The following is a 24,983-nucleotide window of genomic DNA, read 5'->3' on the forward strand; positions in this document are numbered from 1 at the left end:
ATTGGAGGTATAGTGGAAAATGAAGAAGGTTACCTCAGATGGCAACGGGATCTTGATCAGATGGGCCAACGGGCTGAGAAGTGGCAGATGGAGTTTAATTTAGATAAATGTGAGGTGCTGCATTTTGGGAAAGCAAATCGTAGCAGGACTTATGGTCCTTGGGAGTGTTGCTGAACAAAGAGACCTTGGAGTGCAGGTTCATAGCTCCTTGAAAGTGGAGTTGCACTTAGATAGGATAGTGAAGGCGGCGTTTGGTATGCTTTCCTTTATTGGTCAGAGCATTGGGTATAGGAATTGGGAGGTCATGCTGTGGCTGTACAGGATGTTAGTTAGGCCACTTTTGGTATATTGCGTGCAATTCTGGTCTCCTTCCTACCGGAAGGATGTTGTGAAACTTGAAAGGGTTCAGAAAAGATTTACAAGGATGTTGCCAGGGTTGGAAGATTTGAGCGAAAGGGAAAGGTTGAATAGGCTGGGGCTGTTTTCCGTGGAGCGTTGGAGGCTGAGAGGTGACCTTATAGATGTTTATAAAATAATGAAGGGAAAGGCACCTGGATGGGTATATGAATAGGAAGGGAGGGATATGGGCTGGGTGCTGGCAAGTGGAACTAGATTAGGTTGGGATATCTGGTCGACATGGATGAGTTGGACCGAAGGGTCTGTTACTGTGCTGTACATCCCTATGACTCTATGTGATAGTCTGCCCAGTTAACAATCAAAACTCTCAAAATTGTTTCCAATAGCGGTTCTAAGACTCAAACTCAAGACTAGTTTAGTTGGAGGTATGTCCTTCAGATATTTTGACCCATCAACTGTCAATTCTTAATTAACACATTTATCAAGTATAAATTGAGCCATTTCATACCCGTCAATTGCTCTGATATCCTAGCTTAACTAATGTTGGTGCGTTGGCATTGCCAGTGCAGACTGAAATGGACACTAAGCCAGTATTAAGACAAGATAAAAATTTTATGATACTTTGCAAACAGAAAACAATGTTCCAATCTGTGCTAATAATGATAATTAGAGTACAGGTACAAACAAGAAATAATTAATGACTGTTAAAATAACCAGAAGATGCAATCTAGAAAAAAAAGCAAGATTTTTAACGCCAACATTTAGTACATAGTTGTAGAGTTTCAAGTCTTTTGCACTGAATTTGATGCCAATGATATAACTCACTATGAATCAATACACACTTTTCTACTTTCGCTTTGGCTTGAACCAGCATTTGGAAAATTTTGCATTTCTATTATCTGACAAGTGGAAATTCAAATAATAATTTTAAAACAAAGGCATCTTTGGCATTGAGTGGTGACTCCATGATGATGGCATGAACTCTCCGTTTTGCAGAGGTCTGCTCCAACTCAGGGCCAAAGGGTAAGACCTAGTTCATGACCACAGAACAGGAATCTTCAAGGTCTTCTCTAATAGCTGGGGTTTGATCGTCACTGTGTTGGAGCCCAGATGAATTACACAAAACCTTGGCAGCATATTGATAATCACCTTTATGATCACAAGTATGTGCATGTCCAGGATTGTGTGTAAGATTATGGCAATGCCCATGCCTAGGTGTGTATCCAAGATCATTGCCATGCCCTTCCCCAGGTGTGCATCCAAGATCATGGCTGTGCCTATGCCCAGGTGTGCGTCCAAGATCAGGGCTGTGTCCATGCCCAGCTGTGCATCCAACATAATGGTTGTGTCCTAGTCCAGATGTGGAGCCAAGATTATATTTCTGTCCATGTCCAGCATCATATTTAAGTCTAGGAACATATTCAAAACCATAACTAGGATTGTGCTGATGCTCAGGTCCAGACCAATATACCTTTGAATATTGGTAGTACTGGGAATCAGTGGTTGGAGGAAAGTAATAGGTTTGTGTGGGATAGGATCCTGGTTTAGGATTGCACCTATAATAAAGAGAAGAAGGTTATTGCAGTGCTAAACTGCCATATGTATTTTTATCCTGTAGTTGTCTCCCTATATGCAAGCCATCATAATTTCAAGTTTTAGACTGTGAAGTTGTGAATAAGAAAATACCACGAATCATAACTTCAAGGATCAATGCCAAAGCATAAAAAAACATTTTTTCTTTGTAGGAAACTCGATGCTGATGAAACAGTCTGCATTCCAATTGTACCAAGTATCCCATATATGGACTGGTGCACTGGAACTTTTGGCAAATCCTAGCTCAGTGAAAATGTATACAGGCAAGTATGTTATAAATTCTGTGTTCTATCAACACTGGAATTAATCGCTGGAGCAGTGTAAGGCTTATAACAAATAGTCAGAAATCACATGAAGTAGAAACACACAGCCATTTCCAAATAGTGAACACACTCAAATGAATTCTTTCAGACATTTTGCAGATTCCTTCAGTAAAGCCCAATTCTGACTTCTCAAGATAAAATGATTGCAAAGTTAGCCCCCTGTACTGGAGCAACTGGAATTAGATAGGTACTTCCTTGCACACCCATCCCCACACCAGCCATTCTGGATGACAGACAGGTTTTCCAATCCAGAGGTATACTCAGGCGGGAGGTATAACTTCCAGGCACAATAGAGAAGTATTATCCTAGCCCTTACCTCATTCCTCTCCTGCCTGGCAAAATGCAGCCATTCCTACAATATCAACCAGACTGAGGGATATTTGATATCCATCCAGATCTGTGGATACACCCAACAGGCATTGCCCCATTCCTGGAGGTGGGATTAGCCTGATCCCAATCCCACCAAGTCTCTCACTGAAGAATCCAATACAGCGACAGTGACCCACCTATCAAGGTAAGCAGTCAACACCACCAGCATCCAATCAGTTGGACTACCTGAAGACTGCACAGTCATAACATCCCAAATGCCACAATCCTTGCTTTTCTTAACATATATTCATGATCTTGATCTTGGTGTGCAGGGGACAATTTCCAGATTTGCAGATGACACTAAACTTGGAAGAATTGTGAACTGTGAAGAGGACAGTGTGGAATTCCAAAGACATTGACAAGTTGGTGGAGTGGGCAGATAGTTGGCAGCTGAGGTTCAATGTAGAGAAGGGCAAGGTGATGCACTTTGGTTACAGAATGTTGAAAAGCAATATAAAATAGGTTATGCAGGAACAGAGGTGCCTGGGTATATATGTGCACAGATCATCAAAGGTGTCAGGACAGGTTGAGAGAACAGTTAATAAATCACACTGTTTTTGGCTTTATTAACAGGGACATGGAGTACAAGAGCGAGGAGATGATGTTGAATCTGTACCAGACACTTGTTAGACCTCAACTGGGGTACTGTGTACAGTTCTGGGTGCCACATTATAGGAAGGATGTATTGGAGAAAGTGCAGACACAGAAATGAAGAACTTCAGTGATGAGTATGGATTGAAGAAGTTGGGACTGTTCTCCCTGGAGAGAAGAGGATGAGAGAAGATCTGATTGAGGCTTTCAAAGTCTTGAGTGGCCCGGCAGAGTAGGCATGGTAAAGCTATTTCTGCTTGTAAAAGAAACAAGAACATGTAGACATAGATGTAAAGTAATGTGCAAATGGAGCAAGGATTATGTGAGAAATATCTTTTTCACACTGCAAGTTGCTAGGGTATTGAATACACTCCCTGGAAATCTCCTGGAGGCAGGTAAAACTGAGGCATTCAAGACAAAAGAATGATTGTTGGGATAATAAGAATGTGCAAGGATATGAGCAGGAGATTGGTCCCAGGTAATAGAGCCAGACTAGCTAGTAGAGTCAGGGGAGGCATGAGGGGTATATGGTCTCCTCTGCACCATAATGATTCTGGAATTCTATGTTTGTGAAAACGTAAACCCCATTGATAAACAAGAGCCAATATGTAGAAGAACAAAACCTTGGGATGATTACACAAAGACGAGATGTGGCATTTGAAACTTGAAACATGCCAACTCCAGTCAGCTGGTCTCAGATAGGCCAGTTTGGAGCAGCTTCCTTTGGTCACTGAGTTTGAGTTTGATTTACTGTTGTCACTTGTACCAAGATACAGTGAAAAGGGTTGTTTTGCATGCTATACAGTATGATCATACCATGCATCAGGGTAGCAGAATGGATTGCAGAATATAATGTTACAGCTGCAGAGAAGGCATAGAGAGACAGATCAGAATCAGAAATATTTGAGAGGTCCATTCAAAAGTACATAACAGAAGAAGGTGTTTTTCAATTATATGCGTATTCAAACATTTATATCTTCTGTCTGATGGAAGAGGGTGGAAGAGAGTATAACCAGAGTGGGAAGGGTCTTTGATTATGTTGGTTGCTTTCCTGAGGCAACAGGAAGAGTATATGGAGTCAATGGATGGAAGGCTGGTTTGTGAGAGGAACTTGGCTGTGTTCACAACCCTCTGTAGTTTCTTGAGAAGAGGAGTTGCCATACTATACTGCGATGCATCCAGGTAGAATGCTCTCAATGCTGTATCTATAAAAACTGATAAGACTCTTTGTGGACATGCTGAATTTCCTTAGCCTCCAGAGGAAATAGAGGCATTGTTGTGTTTTCTTGTGCCTTGTTGTGTGTTCCATGTGGATGGACCAAGACAGATTGTTGGTGATCATCACTCCCAGGAACATGACGCTCTTGACCATCTTGACTTCAACACCATTGATCACCAGCTCCTTCATGTTACTGATGTTGATGGAGAGATTGTTGTCTTTACACAATGCCGCTAAGCACTCAAACTCTTTTTGTATTCTGTCTCATTGTTGTTTGAGATCTGACCTACAACAGTGGTATCATCAACAAACTTGTAAGTGGAGTTTGCAGAATTTGGCCACATAGTCATGAGTGTATTAGTACAGTAGGGGCTGAACACGAGGCTTTGAGGGGCACTGGTATTGAGGATTATGGTTGGAGGAGTTGTTGTCACCTATTACGGTCTATGGTTCAGAAAGTCAAGGATCCAGTTACACAGGGGAAGCTGAGACTTTGGTCTCAGAGTTTAGAAATGAGTTTGTTTGGAATTATGCTATTGAAGGTGGAGCTTAAGTCAGAAAGTAGGAACCTGTCATGGGTATCCTTATTATCCAGATGTTCCAGAGATGAATGTAGAGCCAGGGAGATGGTATCTGCTGTGGATCTGTGCCCTGGTAGGTGGATTGCAAAGGATCAAGGTACTTTGGTAAGCTGGAGTTGATGTGAGCCATGACTTACCTCTCAAAGCTCTTCATAATGATGGAGGTCAGAGCCATCAGGCGGCAGTCATTGAGGCACGGTGCATGATTTTTCTTTGGCACCGGGATGACGATGGTCTTCTTGAAGCAGATGGGGACTTCAGATTGTAATAAGTAGAGGTAAAGATGTCTGCGAATACTCCCGCCAGCTGGTCAGCACAGGATTTGAGTGCACTGCCAGGGACTCCATCCAGGCAGATCGCTTTCCGTAGATTCATCTCAAAAAGGCCAATCTAATGTCGGGCAGTGGTGACCATGTGTACAGGTACAGCTGAGGCTGTTGGAATAGGTAATATCATTTCACTGACCTTGGACAAACCCAGCATAAAAAGCATTGAGCCCATTGGGTAAGAATGTATTGTTGCACACAATTCTGTTCGACTTCGTTTTGTAGCTCATAGTCTGGTGTAAGCCTTGCCACAACTGATGGGTGTCCGTGTGATTAGCGAGGAGACAATTGGGTAGGCTCTTTTGATCATTGATGATATAGACTGAAAGTAAATATATACCCCATAAAAAAGGGTGTGAATCTAGGACATGTGGTGGGTTCTCAGACTCAAGAGGGAGCTGCATCTGTCCAGACGAGGGGTACAGATCGCATCATTAAAAAAAGGTAGATGGTTACACAGTGATTGCAATATGATCTCCTGGACTTGTCCTGAGAGCAAATCCAGAGTACATTAATCCCTCATTAGCCCTGGGATTTTGTCTTTCCCAGGGTGTGGTGGTGGTATTCAGGACTATAAAGTTTCTAGCCATGAAACTCTCGCCACCATGAACATGGAGCACTCCTCATGGACTAGTGTGCCTTTTCTTACTCATTATGTTGTGTGCAGCCAACAGCCCAATGATACACACTGCCGATATGAAAAACAGTATGTTGGCAACGAAGCCAAATAAAACCTATGCCTTGTGGGCTCTAACAGTGCTGTGGTACTGCCCCTACTTCTGAGCCAGGAACCACAAATCTTCCAGAATTGTGTAATAGCATACACAATGGGATAAAGAAGCATAGAAGGGAGAGAATGAATTGATACTTTTGTCTGGCCAATAAATTGCTGTATTTCAGCTATGTTAATCAACCTGTTTAATATATCCAATAAATTGATATGTCAAAGGATCACATTACAACTTGATATGAATAATTACAAGTTAATGATGATGTGAAGAAATCAGATAGTTTAATTGATACAGTTATAGAGTGATGGATAACAAGAAGTAACAAGTCAATAATCTGAGTGGCTCAGATGGACTGATATCTGTGACTTGCAGCGTCCTTCTGCAGTTCAGTGTCATACTGTTTTTTTGTGAAGTACCTTGGGATGCTAACTGCACTACTGAATATAAGTTGTTTTGTTGATAGGATCTCAATCACAAGAGTGGATGAATGACTTCAGGTCAGTGTGCTGAACCCAGAGAGCGGGTTCACCATGAGGTCCTTCCAAGGAATCAATCATTTATTTTTGCCAAACCTCTGGCCAACATTCATGAAAGGAGAAGTGGTGGCCAAATGGTACATCGTCAGGCTCTTCATCCGTAGACCCAGGTAATGGTCTGGATACCTGGGTTTGAATTCTGACATGGCAGCTGATTGTTTTTAAATTGAATTCAAATTCCATTTGGAATTAAGGCTTTAATGTTGACCCTGAAATGATTGTCAGGAAAAAAACTCATCTGGTTCATTAATGTCCTTTAGGGAAGGAAACTTCCATTCTTTTCTGGTCTACGTGTGATTCCAGACCCACAGCAATGTAGTTGACTCTGAACTACCCTCTGGGAGAAAGTGAGGACTACAGATACTGGAAATCAGTGTCAAAATGTGCGGTGCTGGAAAAGCACAGCAGCACATCAGGCAGCATCTGAGGAGCAGGGGAGTTGACATTTCGGGCATAAGTCCCTCCTGCTCCTCGGATGTTGCCTGACCTGCTGTGCTTTTCCAGCACCACGCTTTTCGACTATTAACTGCCCTCTACCCTATTAAGGATGGGCAGTAATGTTGGCCTAGCCAATATACCCACTACTAATGAATAAAAAAATCCATTTTGAATCTCCAGTGGATCACTAGCCATGCCATCTAAACAAGACACTCCATTCTATCCTTGGTCACCCACTTTACAAACTGTCTCTCTGTGAAGTGATCTGATGACATGATAACTGAGTTCTCATGTATGTAGAATACACTGATTCACCGCTCAATCCACCCCCTCCCCTCCAAATACCTTTATACGATCAGGTTGCTTATCCAGTAATCTAGTTTTGGTTAATCTGTACATTTTGTCAACTAGCCATCAAGAAGATCATTTGGTGGCACCACAAATTCCATTCCATTCTCTCCTTCATTGTAATTGTAAAGAGATTAAATCAGATTTCTCCCATCGTATGAGGTTCGAAGCTGGACTTGCAACCTCATTCTCTCTCTCCATCTACAACACCTAACTTTATCTCCATAATTCACCCATTTCTACATAGCTTCTTCCCTACTGCTGCTGAAAGTACTTTCCTTCTTATTGTTTTACCTACACTCCAGAAATGCAATGGTTTCCAGGCCAGTCTATCATTCAATGTCCATAAACTTGAGTTGATCCAAACCCCTTTGCCTATATTCTAATTCACAACAATCCAGTCTATGGGGTCGCAGCTTATAGGCCTCCCTTGGCAGACAGTCCACTAACATTTGGATTAAAATATTTGTGTCTTCATGCTCAACACACTCCAAAGCCCATTCTGCAACCTCCTTCAGAACCTAAAATCCTTCAAGAACTCTGCATTCCACCAAATCTGGTCGGTTATGCATTCCCTTAAAACAACTCTTCTAGCACTGGCAATTTTCAAGGAATCAGTTCATAGAACCCCTACAGTGTAGAAAGAGGCCATTCAGCCCATCAAGTCCACACCAATTCCCCAAAGAACATCCTACCCAGACCCACCCCATCCCTGTAACTCTGCATTTTGCATGGCTAATCCACCTAGCTTGCACATTCCTGGATATGATGGGCAATTTAGCATGGCCAATCCATCTAACCAGCACATCTTTGGACTGTAGGAGAAAACTGGAGCACCCAGAAGAAACCCACGCAGACACGGGGACAGTGTGTAAATTCCACACAGAAGGTCACCCAAAGCTGGAATCGAACCCAGTTTCCTGGTGCTGTGAGGCACCATACTAACCACTGAGCCACCATGCCACCCACAGAGATTTCCTCAGTAGTGGAAACATCTTACATAGAATGTAGGAATAGGCAATTCAGCCCTTTGAGGTTGCTTCATCATTCAATGTGATCATGGCTGATCATCCAATGCAATTCTCTGTTCTTGGTTTCAAAGTTAAAAATCACACAGCACCAGGTTATAGTCCAATGGGTTTATTTGGAAGTACAAGCTTTCGGTCGAAAGTTAGTGCTTCCAAATAAACCTGTTGGACTATAACCTGATATTGTGTGATTTTTAACTTTGTACACCCCAGTTCAACACTGGCACCTCCAAATCGTTCCTGATTTCAGCTGTCTATGCCCAACTTAAGGAATTTCCTCCCTAAATCTCTCCCTGTCCAAAATGTTCCTTAAAACCTACTGTGTTGATGATCAGATCCTGAAAGCAATGACCCCTTGATGTGGTGTCAATTTTTGTCTGATTACTCCCAAGTGTAGTGCCTTGGAAAATTCTCCTACGTTAATGGTGTTACATAAATCCAAGTGTTTTTTTGTGACTATCCATTATATTTAAAGTTGGAAATGAGAAACTGTTTAACCAGACTTAAGAGATTAAGTGTGTACAGTTTCTATAATTTGAAACAGAAAGGATCCCCATTTCTGTATAATGTCACAGTCCAATAATAGGCTACTATGTAATCAAATCAGAATGTGGTGTAGCATTTTCTGACTTGGCAATAACTTGCTTCTTGCAATGGGCTCAGTTTTCCATCATATAATTATAATAATTGAACAAATTGAATGCAGACAATCATTCTCTGCAGTGAATTTAATAAAAACAAACTACAGGTTTTCACATCACGTAGCCGTAAAGTAATATATATCTAATAATTCATCATTGTCATGACAAACATGTGTGTCCCTGTGGACAGTGGTTCTGTGAATGTTACAAATTAATTCTGTCAAGCATACAGCCATTGCATTTCAGAGAATTAGCTGGTTATCAAAACAAGCTCTGCTGAAGCGAGCAGGTGGTCTAAAGACCAATGCACTCAAGAGAGGTTCCACAGAAAGGAAATTTTTTTATGGGAGATTGGGGCAAAAACAATAGAGGAATACTGAACAGGCACTGTGCTGTTCTGCATCCCATGAGCATCAACTGGTCTGTGACACCTCATCTGAAAATGATCCATCAAAATAAAGTCCCCATTGTACAAAACCAATGCTCAAAGCAACTTTGATTTTGCTTTTTGCAAGAGTTCATAGAATCATCATAGAATCCCTATTGTGGAAACAGGCCATATGCACCATCGACTCCACACCAACCTTAAGAAAAGCATCCCACCCAGAACCACCCCCTACCCTATCCCTGTAAACCTGCATTCCTATGGCTAATACACCAGGCTGCACATCCCTGGACACTATAGGCAATTTAGTTTGGTCAATCCACCTAACCTGCACACCTTTGGGCATTGGGAGGAAACTAGAGCACCCGGAGGAAACCCACACAGATACCGGGAGAACATGTAAACAGTCGCCTGGGGTGGAATCGAACCTGGGTACCTGGTGCTGTAAGGCAGCAGCGCTAACCACTGAGCCACCATGCTGTCCTGTTATTGTTGTTATTTTTGAGTTTATATTTCTCTAATACTAGATTTTGCATGTAAAGGGTCAATGCCCAGTGCTGCATGTGACCTCTTTTTAAATGCAGAGCCTTAATGTGAAGTGTGAATTATGCAATCTGATTCATTTCATGCAAATGTGGGGAAATGGCTCCCTTGCCACAACAGTGATCCCATTCTGTGGGAGACTCAGGAAAGACCACTACATTGGAACCATATGCTTACTGGTAGCTGGATGGACTATAAGAATCAGGAGCAGGAATAAAACATTCAGCCCACTGATTCTACCTAATTATTCAAAAAGATTGTGCACAATCTAATTGTGACCACAAGAACATAGGAAATAAGAGCAGTCATAGGCCATTCAGCCCCTTCAGCTTGCCCCAGTATTCTCTAAGATCATGGCTGATCTGCCTGGGGCATCAACTCCCTTCTTGTGCCAGCTCCTCATAGATTTTTGAAATATCAAGGATTTTTTGAAATATCAAGTTACCTATCTCCTCTTAAAATACCAGCAGTGAGTTAAGCTCAGACATTCACTACTCTCAGAGAAGAAATTTCTTTGTGTTTCAATTTTAAATGAGTATCCCCTTATTCTGTAACTATGTCCCCTCCAGAGGAAACAGGTTATTCAGAAACACAGAATATAGACTTGTGCTTTGTAGATGGTGAAGAGGCTTTGGGGAGTTTGGAACTGAGGTACTCACCTCAGAATAAACAGCCTCTTAAATACCATGGCAACAAGAGTAGGTATGTGACTGGTCTGGTTAGGTTTCTGGTAAATGATAATCCCAAGGATGTTGACAATGGGGGATTCAGTGATTGCAATGTCACTGAATTTTAGGTGGATATTGTTAGACTCTCTCTTGTTAGAGGTAGTCATTGCTTGGTATTTGTATGGTGCAACTGTTACTTGCCACTCAACAGTTCAAGCTTGAATGTTGCCCAGATCTTACTGCATATGGACACAAATGCTTCAATATCTGAGGAGTCAAAATGGAAATAATGATAACTATCCAATCATTAACAACAGCCCCATTTCTAACTTACGGTGGCAGAAAAGTCATTGATGAAGCTACTGAAGATGGTTGGGCTTAGGACACTTCGTTTAGGATATACAGTAATGTCCCAAGGCTGAGATGATTGGTATCCACCAACCACTAGCATGTTCTTTTGAACCAGATAGAAGTGGAAAATCCCTCCATACTTGATTCCCATTGTCATCAATTTTATTAGAACTCCTTGTTACCACACTTAGTCATACACTGACTTTATATCAAAGGCAGTCACTCCCATCTCATCTACTAAAGCTATAATGAGATCTGACACAAAGCCATTCATTGCCTTTACCTATCCACTTTCATATTAATAATCAAACACTCTCTTAAATGCATTGATTGAATGTCCCTCCAACACACCTCCAGGCAGTGCATTCCAGACCCTAATCACTCGTGGTGTGAAGAAGTTATTTTTCACAGCGCATTTGCTTCTTTTTCAAATTGCTTTAATTCTGTGCCTTTCATTCATATTCCTCTTCGAATGGAAACAGTTTCTCCCTGTTTACTCGATCTAAATCTCTTATGGTTTTGAAACCTTCTATCAAATCTCCTCTTAACCTGAAATTGTTCATCCCTGGAACCAGGCTTGTAATTCTCTTTTGCACTCTCTCCAATGCACTTCCTGAAGTGGCACCCACAACTATACACAATATTCTAGCTGAGGCATTATTAGTGTTTTATACAAGTTCAGCATAACTTCCTTGCTCTTGTTCTCTCTGTCCCTATTAATAAAGTCGAGGATTCAACATGCCTTATTAACTGCTCTTGCCACTGCCAGTCACCTTTAATTATATTATCCACATTTACACCCACATCGCTCTGCTCCTGCATCCCCTTTAGAGTTGTACCTATTTTATACCGACTCTCTAAGTTTCTTCAAAATATATCATCTCATACGTTTCTGCATTGAACTCCAACTGCCATCTACCTGCCCATTCCACCAATTTGCATATTATCTTTTTCAGTTCTACAGTATTCTCCTCACAGTTTACAACACTTGCAATTTTGAACTACCTGCAATCTTTGAAATTGCTTTATGTACACCAAGATGATTAATATATTAGAAAGAAAATTCCAATTGACCTTGGGATGCTCCACTATAAATCTTGCTCCAGTCTGGAAAAAAATCCATTAACCATTACTGTCTGTTTCCTACCACTCAGTCACATTTTTTAACCACATTGCTACTGACACTTTGCTCACAAGTCTTGTTTTGCAGCCAGTGTATCAAATGTCTTTTGAAAGATCATGACACCATATCAATTGCATTACCCTTATCAGCTTCTGTTACTGCTTCCAAACGCCAGTTCTCTTATAATATTTGTACCTAGTTGGGTGAAATGGTGGCTCAGTGGTTAGTACTGCTGCTCACAGTGCTAGGGATCTGGGTTCAATTTCACCCTTGGACAACTGTCTGTATGGAGTTTACAGATTCTCTCCATGTCTGTGTGGGTTTCCTCTGGGTGTTCCCACAATCGAACAGATGTGTAGGTTAAGTGGATTCACCATATTAAATTGCCTCATAATGTGCAGGCTACTTGAATTAGCCATGGGAAATGTAGGGTTAATGGGATAGGGTGTTTGGGGGGATATTCTTTAGAAGAGTGGTGTGCACTCCATGGGTGGATTAGCCTGCTTCGAGACTATAGGGATTCTGTGATTCCAGTTCTGCAGAAACTACTCTCCACCATTCCAGTCAGGATGTTATCAGGACCCATAGTTTTTGCTTTATCCAATGCCCTCAATGATTCCTTGAAGTTGCTAGGCGTTAACTGGAGACTGACCTTATGGTGGTAAAGGATCTCAGAGGATGATTGCAAATGCTTCAGCATTACCTTTTATACTTATGTTATGGCTTTTGAAATCACTGAGAATGGGGAAGATCCAGGGAGCAACCTCCTCTTCTGGTTATTTATTTATTTACCCAGTGTCATTCATGACTTAATGTGATTGAACAGCAGAGCTTAGATCAGATCTGTCGGTTGTGGAATTGCTTAGGTCTGTGCAGATAACTCAGCTCCTATTGTTTCGCGTGCATGAAATCCTGTGTTACAGATCCACCAGGCCATCACACATTTTGTAACGAAAATATGAATTTGAAGCAGAAGTAGACCATTCAGCCCCTTGAGCCTACTCCACCATTTAATGAGATCGTGGTTTGTGTTTCAAACCCCAGATCTCAGTTTACCCTAATTACCTTCGATTCTCCTGCCTCTCAAAAATCTATCTACTGCTATCTTAAAAACCCTTAATGCCCTCCACCTCCACCCCTGATAAATAAGGGGAGCTCCAGAGTCACACCACCTTCTGAGAGAAAACATTTCTTCTCAGCTCTGTCATACAAGGGCGACATCCTAATTTGGAACAGTGCTCCCTAGTTCTGGACTGACCCACAACAGGAAACATTCTTTCCATACCCACCTCATCAGGACCATTCGGCATCTCACTTACTCCAACCAAGTCACCCCACACTCTTGTAAACTCTAGTCTGTTTCTGTTACTCTGTGCCTGTTGCATGCACTTCCACACACCTTACTGAATAACGGTTGTTTTCTAGGCTTCAGCATAAGGAGAAAAGCACCAGAAATACATTAGCTTTGTATAAACTAATGGTCCAATGTGGTGGTCGAATATAATTCTGCCACTGCTAATATTTTCATAGGTAGGTGCATCTGTGACATGTAGATTGGAGAGATCATGGTCAAATCGATTTTTCCTTGGTGTTGATTTTCTCACCCCTTACTGAAAAAGCAGACTGTCAAATATTTCCTCTGACAGTAGTGATACTGCCATTGGTGATAACGGACTTGAAATCGTTTGCTTAGGAGATCATACTGTGCCCTTGCCCTGCGGTGCATTTTCCAAGTGTTCAATACAGAGCAGTACTGATTCATGAGTTGTTGGAGGGAAGTGGATGGAAATAAACAGGAGGTTTCCTTGCATCAGGTTCAACCTGATGTCGTAAGATTTTATGAGGTTCAGAATCAAAGTTGGAGGACCCCCAAGGACAATTCCCTCCAAACGGTGTACAACGGTGCTGCTATCTCTGGAGTCTGTGTCAAAAGTGGGACAGGACATACCCTGGAATCATGATGGATGGATCTGGGTCATTGCCTAGAAAATATGGTTCTGTGAGGCTGTTATTTGATTAGTCTATTCAAACACCTCATGCAATTATATACACATCCCTATTTTTAGCAAGGAGGAATGTGCAAGGCTAACAGACTGTTTGTGCTTTTTTTAAAGTCTGAATCCCATGTCTATTTTGATACAGGTTGGTCTAGTAAGTTTTGTTCTTGTATAAGAAACCATGAGGGGACTAAGTATAACTGAGTGGTTTGCCAGGCCATTTCAATGAGTGATTTCACTGGACTGACGATCTATGGGAGTATCTCCCTGAATTCTAACAGTGACTACTTCAATATCATATCATTTGGGACATCCTGGAAAGATGCTGCATAAATGCATATCATGTTTGCTTTCCAAAGCCCAAAACTGAGACAGCCCTGCAGGTGCATACTCAGCCATTGATGGCGATCTGCATGCATATTTGCTATAGAAAGCTACAGTACCGAGGGGAAAGAAAGAAAAGACAGTGTATTGGTGAACAAAAAGCCTGCTCCCATTCTATGGGAGTGTTAGAGCAAGATTATCCTGAAGCAACAAATAAAGAGAAATCCCCAAACCAATAGCACCCATTGTATTTCAATTTTAAGCACTGGGTGGAGTGGCTACTCCTGGAGGAATACAATAAAAATTCAAACCCCTAGCACCACAGGAGATTTGACTGCGCAGAGAGGTAAACGAGTAGACATACAGTGGTCATCAAGGTTCAATATTTGAGTCAAACAGATGTGATTCTCCAACAGCTATCATGATTCTCAAATACTATACTGTCTGCCTAGGGTCAGAGTAAAGGATATATCCGAACAGGTGCTGGATACTCGACATGAATTTGAGCCATAGCCAGAAATATGGGCCACACTGGAACCAATGACAAGAGGCAAAAAAATGATGTCCTTCAAGGCAGAGTTTCAAGAACTAGAGGAAAAAAAACTATATTAAAAAAAAACAGAATTTCACAATCACAGGATTACTCCCAGGCCATGCTAGTGAGTCTGGATGAGGATGATTGTACAAGGGAACAGATGTTTGGGGAAATGATACAGAGTAGAGTGTTTAAGATTCTCACCGATTTGGGACAAGTTCTGCAGGATGGGACATATGTACAAGATGGGCAGACTATATCTGTATTAGCTGTGAAAAACGCTCTTGCTGAGAGGTTAAATATCACTGTTCATGGAGGTAGGGGTGGAAAGAGAAATAGAACCAGCAGAGAAAAATGAAAATTAGTAATAGAACAGTGAAAAACCAACAATATAATTAAAATATCTAAAAATATTGCAGAAAGTTGATTGACAAAAATAGCAAAAGTGATAACTTTGTATCTACATCAATATCTACAGAGTAACAAATGCTTGTTGAGGTGCAGGTTCACATTTCTACACAGGACAATGACATGTTTGCTTTAAGAGATGTAGCTCAAACACAGCAAAGAATGGGTTCTCGATATTCCTGCTTACCAGGTATTCAAGAATAATTGAGAAAATGTTGGTGATGATGCAATACAATTCACTCAGGGTTGCTGTGGATACATGCATTTCTTTTTACTTGCATGTTATAACCTAGAGCAACAAGATAGTGAAGGAAGATGTTCCCATTTCTTTCCGTCATGTGGCTGCCAAAGAACCTTTCACTGTCTTGTTGATTACCACTGGTGTGTAGTAGAAGGACTTACAAATTGGCAATAAAGCTATTTGGCCATGTTATGAATGCACATTCTTTGGCCATCAAGCCCTGGAGTGGGACTTGAATCCAGTACGAATCTAGTATAACACAATAACCTCCACAGAGGTGATATTAGGAACATGGACTAAATCAGTTCAAGAAAGCAGCTCACCACCGCCTTCACAAAGACAACAAGGAGCGGACAATGAATGCTGGCCAACCAGTGATGCTCATGACTCATGAGCAAATAAATGTCCCCATTATAGATTGGGAGAAACAGTGCCATGGGTAGTGAAGAAGAAGAAATTAGGATTATTTTTAATCAATTTTTTCAGGCATGTTTTGACACACCTCCAGGATAAGTGAGACTTGAACCTGGACTGTCTGGCCCAGAGGTACGGATGGATGTCTTCAGTCCGACAAACCACGTTGGATCTAGTTCTGGGCAAGTGGAATGTATTATCATTGGACATCATTTAGCTAACAGTGACCACAAAACTTTTAAATTGAAAGTAATTATAGAAAGAAATCAGAAAATATTAATAATAGTGGTCACCTGTAGAGAACTGACTTCAGAGATTTAAGAAGGCGCCTAATATAGATAGATTGGCAAATGTGATGGCAGGGACAAGCAGTAACAAACTCAGGAGAGAAGCAGTTTAGGTACAAAATGGGACATTCCTTTGAAAGTAAAAGGTTGAACATCCAAAACTAATGCATCCTAGATGATAAGGGCAATAAAAATTCAAATAAAATGGAAAAAGGAGACTTGAAGCAAATATGAGGAGCAGATGTTGGTTAATGATCAGGAAGATGATAGAAAGTAAAAGGGGAAATTGAAATGCTCACTACTGGAGGAAAAAAAGAAGCAAATTTTAAAAATTACCATAGGGAAATTTTCATTCTGAGTAAGAGGAAATGGCAGAAGTACTAATGAGTACTTTGGATCTATCCAAATGACATGAATAATACAGTAAAAAGAGAGCAGTCTGTGAGCAGGATAATTTTAAAGTTATTAAGGGAATCAAGGGTTATGGGGATACGATAAGAAAGGGGAGCTGAAGATTATCAAATCAGCCATGATCGCATTGAACAGTGGAAAGACCCAATGGGTTGAATGGACTACTTTTGCACAAAAGTCTGATGATCTTATAATAATTAGAGAGACATACTAAAAAGATAAGCATTGTTGATGTTGGTAATTCACCAGGTCCAGATGGAATACAGTCTAGGAGACAAAGTAGCAAAGGTAGAGAAATTAGAGGAATTAGTCACAATCTTGCAATCCACACTGGATGGACAAGTGATGCTGGAGAGCTGGAGGGTTCTAATGTTATACTAATATTGAGATAGACAAGATCGGTAAACCAAGAAATAATAGGCCAATTGACCTAACATCAGCTGCATGAAGATATTAAAAATAATGAATACAAAATCATCTTACTGTGGATGTTGAAATTTTGAAACAACAATAAATCAGGGTGAAAACACTCAACATGTCACCCAGCATCTGTAGAGAAAGAACTAGAGATAACTTTCAGCTGAATTACCTTTAGTCAGAACTGAAGAAAGTTAATCATGCAAGATAATTTTAAGCAAGAATGGTGAGGGTCTGATAATGAAAATAAAGTTCTCCGAAAGAATGGATAGAATGCTTTTCTCTGTGGATATAACTTCTTAGTTCTGTATTATTCTAGTTCTTTCTGACATATCTGCAGGGCCTCCATGACGTTTATATAATATGGAGATTAAGATTATTCATAGTACTCCAAGTGCGGTTTAACCCAAGTTCTACACAGGTTTAACATCATTTCTCTGCTTTTCAATTTATCCTTTCAAAAATGAACCCTAGTATATTGTTCGCTGTTCTAAAGACTATATTAACCTACATTGTTGCTTTTAGTGGTGATTTGTGTCAATTCTACTGAGTTCCTCTACTTTGCTATCCCTTTTTAGAGGCTTGGGGCTCAATATTAACAATGGATGGATTTTGGTGGAGTTAAAATCTTGCCCTTCATTTCCAAGGAGAATGTAGTTTCTTTATTTTTCCTACCAAATCATTCTACTACACAATTATATATCTAGAAGTTAATTCACTTGTGAGATATCCATCCATCAAGTGTATTAATGTCTTCTTGTGTTTCGTCAATATTCCTTTGCATTAATGAAAGCATGTATTGTCAATAAATTCCAGAATTATTGTTTGGATTTCCTCGTTTAAATCATTTACATATAAATAATTTACAACAGTGATCCCAGCAACAATCCTTGTGAAACACCATGTTCCATCTTTGGTAGACTCTGGCATCATTTAAGCCCTCCTCTCATTACTATCTATTCTGCTGACCCTCCACCCAATAGAACATGCCCTGTTTCAGTTTGATCCTTCATCTGTACAACAGCACCTCTAACAGTGCTACCCTCCCTCTATCCAGATTATGTACTCAGCTCTCTGGAATGGCATTTGAACATACAACCTTTGCCTCAGAGGCAAATGTGAACTAGATTCGACACTCAAAATAATAGTAGCTACTAATCTGCATTTGTAGTTTGTTTCTGTCAAATAAAAGATGCTAATACCTGCCACATACAAATACATCTTAAGTATTAGTGTCCCAGATGCTGCCTAGTTAAGTATATGGTTCCTGCAATCATAGATGATTCGAAGTGACTGCGGTAAACATCTGATGTAATTAATATCTTGTGAATCTTTTTTAAGTGGGATGTTTGATTGGTAGTTGCCTCTGAAGTATTTACCATTCATTTGGCAATGTAGCCAGGAACTGGTAATTTGTGGGTTTGCATGTCAACCAACACCCAGCTCACTGGGCAAGTCTGAAGCAGCAGCAACATTGGTACTATAACTACATAATAAACAGTTTAGGTTGTCTGCTCTTGGAGAATTTTGTTATGAATTTATAAAAGATATTGAAGTTTCACAGCAAGTGCATTAAAACGATGTAATAAGATGATGTACTCCGGTTCACTCAGAGTCAGAATTATTGTGGCTACTTCTAACACACCTTATACTGTAGAACCATGGTTACTGAATGGCAGAAGGTCCAACCGTCTTCCCATCATGGGGCTAACCAGGAATTGCTTCTGCTCTTATTGCCTATCATTGGTATGTGTTTGAAATGTTTGCAGCATACTAAACCTGACTGAGCACATTACAAACTGAGCCATCTAGTTGTAGGGTGCACCTTAAACCTAGAGGTTTATTGTGCCCCAAGACCTCCATTTCTAGAATGTCACCTCATAAAAACTCATTTAAATAAAAGCTCATTTATTTAAATATTATTTTTAAAATAAAGAAGCTCAAAAAGAAGATATGAGAAATGTATTAAAGTTATTAAAGTTTGGACTCTGTCCAGCTGGATAAGTTACTGCAGATGGATTTGGATGGTAGGACCGAAAGACATAAACAAACAATTAATTGGTTAAGTTAGGTATAATATTTCAAGATGTATTCTTCTCAGCTGAGAATCTGGAATAGTACATGGGAGTGAGTATATATTTGCTGCTGACCTTTAAATTGTGCTCACCTATTATGGAAATGAAAAGATATCTGACATAAAAACATATTATTAATTAATTAATTAGTTATTAGAAATATTGATTCTGAAGTTTTCTGTTGGATAACTGGATTGCCCTGGGTAGTCTCAGGAATATCCAGAGATTTGCTGCAAGTTCACCTTTTCTCATGAAAATATTTTAAATCACAAGCAGGAAGTTGCCTTATGTATGCAAGTTTAATGTTTTAGCTCAAGCAGCATCAGGTTAAGTGCAGATACTGTAAATCAGAAACAAAAACAGAAGGTGCTGGAAAAGCTCAGCAGGTCTGGCAGCATCTTTGGAGAGAAATCAGAGTTAAAGCTTCAGGTCCAGTTCTGAGGAAGGGTCACCGGACCTGAAATGTTAACTCTGATTTCTCTCCATAGATGCTGCCAGACCTGCTGAGCTTTTCAAGCAATTTCTGTCTTTGTTTGAATTAAGTGATATTTGTGTTAATTTCTCCAACATATAAACCATTATATTTTTAACTCTGTTCTTTCTATTTCACTTTTTAAATTTCAACTATCTTTACTCCGAATTCAGTAGGCCTCTTTCACAGGATAGTGGGTTCCCCTTTGCCCAAACTTCACTTGTTTCAAATCTTAGTTATCAAAACTGCAACCTGTGTATATGGGCACTCACCATGCATGCCAAGTTTTTGTTGACTTCATATAATTTAGTACACCATTGTGCTGAATAAATTAGTTTATATATATACATCTAAATAGCAGTTCATATAAAAAGCACCTCACTGCATCACTAGAAGTTTTAAATACCCCATCTTTCATAATTCTTCTCCAAATGTTTCTCATGATCACAGGACAATTAATTTGCTTGGTCCTGCAAATGTCTACCGTAATTAACATAAATTGCTCAGCAGAGACCGTGAACTCTCTCTAACATTACCGTACTTGCAAATAGCAACAGCATAGATGTATTCAAATGTTAATCCAGAATATCAACGTGCTGAACAACTACCAGAACAGCATGCAATCAAAAAAAGGCACACACTAGTACTGTGTCAGTGTCAACAGCATGCCTGGTTTGCTTATACTTATAATCCAGAATATTTTCTCACTGCATAAACTTGTACGTTGGATTGCTATTTTTAGGCAAGGCACTAATTAATTACCAATGACTACATTTACAAAAGGGCAGCCAAGGCCTTAAAGGTCTCCTGGTGCCCTTTTCATAACTTGCATGTTAATCTATGCTGATGCAGTTTTGAAGATCTTAAGCTTTTTTTAAGGAAAGAGGTCTGCTTCTACTTAGTTGCAGTTTTCACATTTGGATTTGATAGATGTCTAAAGCCAAGAACAATACAGATTTACAAGACTGTAAGCGAGTGAACTTAGTCCCTGCAGAAAGTCCTAGGAAATCTCTCTATGTGGGAGGTAGCATTTGAAACTAAACAATAGAAGCATACTTTAAAAAAAGGTCATCGAGTGAGTGGTTGAAGGAAGAATGGGAAGAGCATTGAACTCAAGACCGGTAGTTCAGTTCCGAGCAGCAACTCAACCAAAACATAAGGAAAGGCCAAACTATCACCAATTGATTCAAAAAGTGCAAGGCACTCACTAGAATGAATTAAACAGATAAACATGCTGAAATTGTTGCCGTTTAGATCTTTAATGAGGATACAAGTAGATTTCACTCTGAAGCTATTGCAAACTCAATATCAAGGCCATTCAATTACATCAATGATGTCCAATTCTCCATGGGACCATATCTCTGAGAAAGGGAGGGAAGAACACTGGTAACATTTAAAATCATTCCAAATTCTGTTGCCCATGTTATAACTCGCATCAAGTCACCTGTACTCAGTAACCTACAATGGTACTCAGTTAGGCAATATTTTGATTTTAAAATGCTTATTCTTGTTTTCAAATTCCTCATAGCCTTGCTCCTCCGTATCTCTGTAATCTCCTCTAGTCCTACGTCCCATCTCCGCTCCTCTAATTCTGGCCTCTTGAGCATCCCTGATTTTAACTCGTCCACCAATGGTGACTACTCCTTCATTTGCCTTGGCCCCAAGCTTGGAATTCTCTCCCTACATTCCAACCTCAATGTTCTTCTTTCAGGTGCTCCTTAAATCCTAATGTTGTAACCAAGCATTTGGTCCCCTGACCTAAAATAAATGGTTTGATGCCATTTTTTGCTTCCATCAAACTCTTGGGACAAATTTTTATATTAAAATGTATCATAGAAGAGAAGCTGTTGTTGGTAAAACTGAACTAAATGTTACAGAACCAGTTTAGGCTCCATCTTTAAATTTGAAGCTACAGATATTGCAACATTGTGTAAGATGTTGATTCCTGAAAAATATACAAGAACCAGACAGGAAGTCCCCCAGTTACATTCGTCCCAACATGGACACTCAAAATGGTAAGTCTTCAGCTGGCTGGTCTTTCTCATGTCTGCATAGATTCCCCTAACTCAGGAAGGAGACAATCAAATAATATTGTTATAAGTTAGCACAGATTTTCACAAAAAGAAAACACATTCAATTTTAGAAACCAAGACTAAATGGTTGATAGTTCAAAAAGGATGGATATTTCTCAAATTGTTGAAGACATGCTTTATATGACAGATTTGTTTGTACATCTCTAAGCTTAAGTTTAGAAACCTTCGACCAAAACACAAATCTCCAAGATGTTAAACATTTTTCACGCACATATGTTGTTAAATTATCCCCTCATTATAAACACTGAGCCATAAAGGTAACTTGCCATTTAAAAGCTCATGCTGTAATTACACCTGTCTGTTGTGGAGGAGCAATAATATAATTACAAGCAAAATACTACTAACTATTGTCTGTATGGAGTTTCTATTCTTAATGTAAATAATGGGAATTTATAACATATAAAAATATGAATCAAATTCAAAGCTTTGTAAACTAAACTAAATTATAGGTAAAAACAATGACTGCAGATGCTGGAAACCAGATTCTGGATTAGAGAGGTGTTGGAAAAGCACAGCAGTTCAGACAGCATCCAAGGAGCAGGAAAATCAACGTTTCGGGCAAAAGTCCTTCATCAGGAATACTGATGAAGGGCTTTTGCCCGAAATGTTGATTTTCCTGCTCCTTGGATGCTATCTGAACTGCTGTGCTTTTCCAGCACCACTCTAATTCAGAATCCCTAAACTAAATTATAGTTTCACGCTGATTTGATTAATCCTTAATCTGACAATCATATAATCTTGACCTTCCTCTGTGCAGTGTCACACAATACTCTAATTATCTCCCTTCATATCTATAAGTATATTTGGATTAGATTATATATTACTTACAGTGTGCATTTCTTTGCTTATATTTCTAGAATGCTTTCCTGTTATAACACAACAAATATGCTTAAAACCAATACCCCACAAATGGATAAAGTAATTAATTCCAATGAAAAGTCTCCTGGGACAATATAATTGACTGTCCTTCATGCATCTTCCAGTAATAAAGCAGATTCTGATAGTTCTACATTAAAACTATACAAAAATCAATTGTTAAAAGGTCATAGGCATTCTCTGGTCACTCCTCAATGTAAATAAAATTTTACAGTTAACTGTCAGTTATCATTAACTACTGCATTCTCCATGGTTCTGCCTCTGTCAATTAGAGTACACTTGCCAATTAATCAATACTCTCCACTCATAAAATAGAAATGTTTTTCTTTTACTTTGTATTTCTTGTGAATTACCCTGGTGAGTAAAACCAAAAGCATTGACAAAATGGGTCTTTTTCCATCAAATTTAAATGAACATTAATTGTAAAGTGGAAAAGAACTACTTTTAGAAAAGAAAATAAGCATGACTGACTAAAATTACTGCTTTCAAAAACTGTTTTTCTGAAAAGCTTTACATTTGAAGTTTCTTCTGTTGCTAGGTAGATTTAACAGCCACCAACAATGCTGCAGCTCACCCATTAAGAACACGTGACGTAGCAAAATATCCCAAGCATTTCACAGTATGGAAAAATAATCAGATCCAAGCAACAACTGGTGTAAGGAATAGAAAGGTCAATTTGGTAAGTTTTAAGGAGTAGCAAAGATAAAAACACTGGAGACCAACATTCAAGCATGCAGCATCTATTTAGAGGACACAAACCATTTGACATTTCAGGCATATAACCTTTTTGCTCAAAACTTTAACTGATTAAAGTTCCCTCATCAATTGTTGCTTGAATTTAACCAGTGTTCTCCATCTTCGTTTCAGATTTTCATCATCATTAATTTTGAAGATGAGAGAGATTGATCCAAACAAAGTGTTGATGAGAGAAAATTCAGATGTTTTAGAGACACGAATGATGGTCTGGTCACTGATGGTGGAGCAGAACACAGAGAGTTGAGTGATCTAGTTAAAGAGCAGAGATTGCTAGCTATGTTAAAAGACTGGAGAATATTGTGGAAATAGAGGAACATGTAATTTTTAAGAGATTTACAGGCATTATGTGTCAAGTAGTTTGAAACTAACACCGTGGAAATTGGGTCAATGGGGAGAGGATTGGAATGGGCTTTTTGAAGAGGATATGATGAAGTAGTTGGAAAACATGGACCATACTAGGGAGAAGCAGGTGGTGATATCTGCAAGCACAAGGTTAAAAAAGATGTTGAGTGGGTCAGAGTTTGTCTTAGAAGAGATGAAGCTGAGCCTCAAAAACAACAGATGGTTTGGCAAAACTACTGGAATATTTTGGAGTAAGGGGAGAATTCCACGGTGTATAATAGGTGAAGCTAATCTCAGTATTGAAAACAAAAGAAATCCACACCAGTCGTTAGAAGATGACGATAAAAGAGGCAATATGTGGTGATAAGCTTGCGGTAATCCTGAACTTTATTGGTAGTTCTGGAGTAGCAAAGAAGTTTGGCAAGAGAAGGAGTTTATTGAACAAAGTGAAAGTTATTCAGGTTGACAAAAATATAGTTAGTATAGATAGTGATTGAAATTCGGGAGGACTGAGGTCTTGATGTCAGCAATGTGGATAGTTAGGGAAAAACACACTGATCTCCACCATCTTTATGTCACACAATATTCTGTCTTGGAAATATATCACCTTCCCTTCATCAGAGCTGGGGCAAAATTCTAGACCTCTCCCTCTATGAGAGCCATAAGGACTGCAGCTGCATAAGGCAGGGACCTTGCTGGTGAGAAAGACTGCTTAGTACCATGGCTTCAAGTGACATTGGATAGTGTCCAGAGGAGAAGACACAGGAATGTTTGGATGCAATGTGAATGTACTCAGGATAAGTTATCACAGTCTCACTGTAGAAAATGGAAAAGAATTTGATGAGAAAGTCACTGTACAGCCCATGAGATAACAGATACTGGGAACTTCATGAAAGCACTTTATTGTAGTGACAGACATTAGCCAGATTTTATTTTGGGCTCAGGGAAACCCAACCTGTGCACTTTTCAGCTTTCTGAAATGCACTCCAACCCATATGTGACTTTGCCTATGACTTTTCATCCTTTGGCACAGTTTGAGTTCAGAGCAATTTGTGAACCACGATGGAGGCTACAAATGAAATAACCCTTCAGAATCTGTCATCCCATCACCAATCATCCTTTACTTAGAAATACATAGCCTTTGACAAGAGCACTGCTTCTCAATGAGTGAGGAATTCAGTGGT

At 39.7% G+C, this 24,983-nt stretch overlaps 1 protein-coding gene across 2 annotated transcripts in view; it reads right to left on the reverse strand.

Moving 5' to 3' along the window:
* Positions 1-950: 950 nt before the first annotated feature.
* Positions 951-24,983, reverse strand: part of LOC122564146 (rhomboid domain-containing protein 2-like) — a 53,185-nt gene continuing 29,152 nt past the window's right edge. Inside the window, exon 4 of one of the 2 annotated variants that reach the window (XM_043718774.1) lies at positions 951-1,913. In XM_043718774.1, coding sequence (XP_043574709.1) covers positions 1,388-1,913 — 526 coding nt within the window. In that variant the 3' untranslated portion in view covers positions 951-1,387. The remainder of the gene's footprint in view (positions 1,914-24,983) is intronic. The other variant, XR_006315829.1, reaches the window with a different exon arrangement.

Source organism: Chiloscyllium plagiosum, chromosome 28 (genome assembly GCF_004010195.1).
Source record: "Chiloscyllium plagiosum isolate BGI_BamShark_2017 chromosome 28, ASM401019v2, whole genome shotgun sequence".
NCBI lineage: Eukaryota > Metazoa > Chordata > Chondrichthyes > Orectolobiformes > Hemiscylliidae > Chiloscyllium > Chiloscyllium plagiosum.